Consider the following 4,202-nt stretch of genomic DNA (forward strand, 5'->3'; position numbering starts at 1 on the left):
ATCTGCCCACTTTAATGATAAAAATATCCCTTAGAGTGATTTAAATTTTAAATTATACCAATATATGTCAATTGCTTAGTGCAGCACCTGGCACATGGTAATTATTTGATAAGTGGTGACTACTATTTTTTCTCTGGAATTTGATTCCCCAACTGGAAAATGATAAATGATCCTGAGATCCAACTCAACTATTAAGCCTTTTGTTGAGGACATTCCTCCCTCTTCCCATCCCAAACAAGGAATCTTAGTATCTCAGAGCCTTTCCTTTTCCTCTCCCCCAAGGATCAAGGACAAGATGGGATTCCTTACGTTATTTTGTACTCTTTGACACAGGCTATGTCACATTCTATTTTAAGCTTGTAGTTATTAAGGTTGCCATTACATCCGGAGAAGATAAAACTTTCACATCTTTCGGAGCTTTGGTTGTAGAAATATCTGAAGTGAATTTCAAAGCAGCTGCCAACTTCCATATCCATTTTGCAGGGATCTGCATGAGAGGTTCCCGTTGAGTTAGGGAGAATTAGTTAGAACTCAGCCAGAGATCTTGCTTTACAGGACCCTTAAAGATGCCTCACATTAGTTTGGAAATGGGCGGTAAGTGGTTGAGTGGCTTGACCAAGGGCATGCATTTGCTATGTGGCCATGCCAGAATTTGGGGTGTCTGACTCACAGTGTAGACTGTGCCACCTCTTGTGCTCCAGAAGCAATGAGCCTGTACACAATAACCCATGGAAGAAAGCTTCATTATACTTCACATCTACATTGTGAGCTTCTGTAAATAAGGACCACGGGTTCAAGTGTTCTCTTTGCACCCAGATCCCAGATATTGAAAATGCCTCAGTTTGCTCAGTTTCCAATCCCCGTTTACTCTCCTCTCAGTACGTATTCTTAAATGGTCTGGGATCTTCGAAATTTGTCAGGAAACCCCTAGTTCAAAATACTTCTGGTTCTTTGGAATGCCTACAAAAGACACCCCCATCTGGAAAGGACTGATTTGCATCATAGTTTGCTTTTTTTTAATCAGACATCCACAAGAGCCCTAGAGTAAGTAATGCCCATAGTCAAAGGACTAAGAATCTATGGGTATTAGCCTAAAAGGAGGACCTTCCTGGACCAGCTGGATATCACTTTTTTTTTTTTGACACTTTCTCCCTCATTCATAATTGGTCTTTGCATTTATTTTTGGCTTTAAGTTCATACCTTTGAGGTCTCCACATATCATTTCAGCAAGTCTAGCAACACCACCCATTAATGGGGTAGTCAGCAAGAGGAAGATGAAGAGCCCTAGGAGAAATCCCAACTCAGCAGGCTTCATGATGCAGCAAGCAGGAGGTAGGAGAGTCTTGGTATCAACTGATGTTATATTTTGGGCTTGATACTTGAGATGGCTGTGCCCACTCACCCCAAGGGCCAGGACTGGGCATTACTAGGCATTGAATTGAACAATGAATGCTTGAGTACCCAGCCATGAAGCTGAAGGTCCCAGGCCAGTTAAACTCTTGACAGTGAGTCCCATGTTCATCTAGGAACCATAGAAATGAAAGGATCAGAACTTCTAACATAAGTTTAATGATGGAGGATAGAATGATTAAAGAATTAAAAAAGAATTGCTTCCTTTCCTCTCTTCAATCTTCCACAAAAAGGAAGACACTGATCCTGGTGAAACAGGAAGACTGTAATAAGAACAATAGTAGTAATGATGGTAACTAACCTCTATGGTACTTCCTTCATGCTAAGCACTATTATTTATCTATCTGCATAAAATCTTTGAATTTCAAAAAAAAAAAAAAACCCACATGCACGAGTTAGGTGCAACTTTCACCATCACAGATGAAGAAATTGATGTTTAGGTTAAGTTTTACATTCAAGGGGTGCCTGAGTGGCTCAGTGGGTTAAAGCCTCTGCCTTCAGCTCAGGTCATGGTCTCAGGGTCCTGGGATCGAGCCCTGCATTGGGCTCTCTGCTTGGTGGGGAGCCTGCTTCCTCCTCTCTCTCTGCCTGCCTCTCTGCCTACTTGTGCTCTCTATGTGTCAAATAAATAAATAAAATCTTAAAAAAAAGTTTTACGTGCAAGGTCATCCATCTATTATGTAGTGGAATCAAGATTTGAACTCACTATACTATATTGCCTAGAATATGGGACAACTTAGTTTTGATTTATTGTAAAACTTTTGAAATTTTGGCTTTCACATTTAAACTCTTAAACTACCTGAAGTTGATTATTTTTGGTCAAGTATGAAATAATCGTCCGATTGAATTTTTCAATGGCTTCAGACTCATTTATTGATAAGTTCTTTTTTATCTATATAATATCTATGTCATACATTTTATCTATATAATGTCTATATAATAACTTTTCTTATACATTTGGGATTATTTCTTTTCTTTTTTTTGGTTTCTAATTTAATTTAATTCAATTTTTTTTGTGTGTGTTTTCCAAAATTCATTGTTTATGCACCATACCCAGTGCTCCATGCAATACGTGCCCTCCTTAATACCCACCATGAGGTTCACCCAACCACCCTCCCTCCTCCCCTCCAAAACCCTCAGTTTGTTTCTCAGAGTTCACAGTCTCTCATGGCTTGTCTCCCCCTCTGATTTCCTCCAACTCACTTCTCCTCTCCATCTCCCATTGTCCTCCGTGTTATTCCTTATGCTCCACAAGTAAGTGAACCCATATGATAATTGACTTTCTCTGCTTGACTTATTTCTGAGATCTGTGTTTCACTCTACTATATATTCCTGCTCCAAAGCCATTCTTAATTACTTGAATTTTATATTATTTTAGGATTTTGCATATTCACATACATTTCAGGGTCAGTTTGTCAAGTTCTTCAAAAGGCCCATCTTGGATATTGATTTTAGTTGAATTAGATTTACAGGTCAATTTGGGGAGAATGACGTCTTTACAATATTATCTTAGGTATATACAATAGTTTCCCATCTGTATTGGTTTTCTTTTCTTTTATTTTTTAAGATTTTATTTATTTATTTGGCAGACAGAGATCACAAATAGAGAGGCAAGTGGGGGGTGGGGAGGGTGAGGGTGGAGCAGGCTTCCCACAGAGCAGAGATCCTGATGTGGGGCTCCATCCCAGGACCCTGGGATCATGACCTGAGCTGAAGGCAGAGGCTTTAGTCCACTGAGCCAACCAGGTGCCCCTGTATTGGTTTTCTTAATATCTTCCAAGAAAGGCTTACAATATTTATATTTCTCAAACAGGTCTTGTAATCTTATTTATATTTTTGGTATTATTGTAAGTGATATCTTTGAACATTATATTTCTATTTGTTTCTGATATATGGAAATATGATTTAAGTTATTTATTAATCTTATGTCTAGCATAAGCAATGAGTAGTGATGTTGAACACCTTTTTATGTATTCGTTCGCTATCCATCCGTCCCGTAGAAAATGGTCCATCCAGGTCCTTTGCTCATTTAAAAATCAGAGTATTTGGCTTTTTTCACTTTCAATGAATTGTATGAGTTCCTTACAAATTTTGGACATTAACTCCTTACCAGATATGTGGTTTGCAAATATATTCTCTCAATCCATAGATAGTTTTTTCATTTTGTTGATTGCTTCCTTTGTTTGCAGAAGCTTTTTTATTTGATGTAGTCTTACTTGTTTATGCTTGCTTTTGCTGCTTGTGCTCTTAATGTCTCATCCAAAATATCAATGCCAAAGACTATTACCAAGGAGCTTTTTCCTTATGCTTCTCTTCTATGAGATTTACAGTGTCAGGTCTTACATTTAAGTCCATATCCATTTCAAATTAATTTTCATGAGTGGTGTAAGATAGAGGTCCAGTTTCATTATTTTGCATGTGGATATGTGGTTTCCCCAGCATCATTTATTGAAGAGACTATCCGTTTCCCATTGTGTAGTCTTGGTTCCCTTGTCAGGTATTAGTTGACCTTATACATATGGGTTTATTTTTAGGCTTTTGGTTCAGTTTCATTGGTCTATGGGTCTGTTTTCATGCAAGTACAATAATGTTTTGATTACTGTAGCTTTTTCCCCCAATTAATTAACATATAGTGTATTATTAGTTTCAGGGTAGAGTTTAGTGATTCATCAGTTGCATAAACACCCAGCACTCACTGCACCACGTGCCCTCCTTAATGCCCATCCCCCTGTAGCTCCTTCCCCACCTCCCTTCCAGCAACCCTGTTTGTTTCCTAGAGTTAAGAGTCTCTT

The 4,202-nt window shown here is 38.4% G+C and overlaps 1 protein-coding gene across 1 annotated transcript; it reads right to left on the bottom strand.

The window, feature by feature from the left end:
- Positions 1–305: 305 nt before the first annotated feature.
- SPINT4 (serine peptidase inhibitor, Kunitz type 4) lies at positions 306–1,315 on the bottom strand. Its single transcript, XM_059133539.1, has 2 exons — positions 1,201–1,315; positions 306–487 (listed from the first exon to the last, which is right to left on the bottom strand). The coding sequence occupies exons 1-2, from the start codon at positions 1,313–1,315 to the stop codon at positions 306–308; spliced, it is 297 nt and encodes a 98-aa protein (XP_058989522.1).
- Positions 1,316–4,202: the final 2,887 nt, after the last annotated feature.

Source organism: Mustela lutreola, chromosome 9 (assembly GCF_030435805.1).
Source record: "Mustela lutreola isolate mMusLut2 chromosome 9, mMusLut2.pri, whole genome shotgun sequence".
In the NCBI taxonomy this organism is placed as follows: domain Eukaryota; kingdom Metazoa; phylum Chordata; class Mammalia; order Carnivora; family Mustelidae; genus Mustela; species Mustela lutreola.

Coding starts and splice junctions, on each gene's coding strand:
- SPINT4 (XM_059133539.1), bottom strand. CDS start 1,315: ATGAAGCCTGCTGAGTTGGGATTTCTCCTAGGGCTCTTCATCTTCCTC. Junction 488..1,200: donor GATATGTGGAGACCTCAAAG/GTATGAACTTAA, acceptor CCTCTCATGCAG/ATCCCTGCAAAATGGATATG.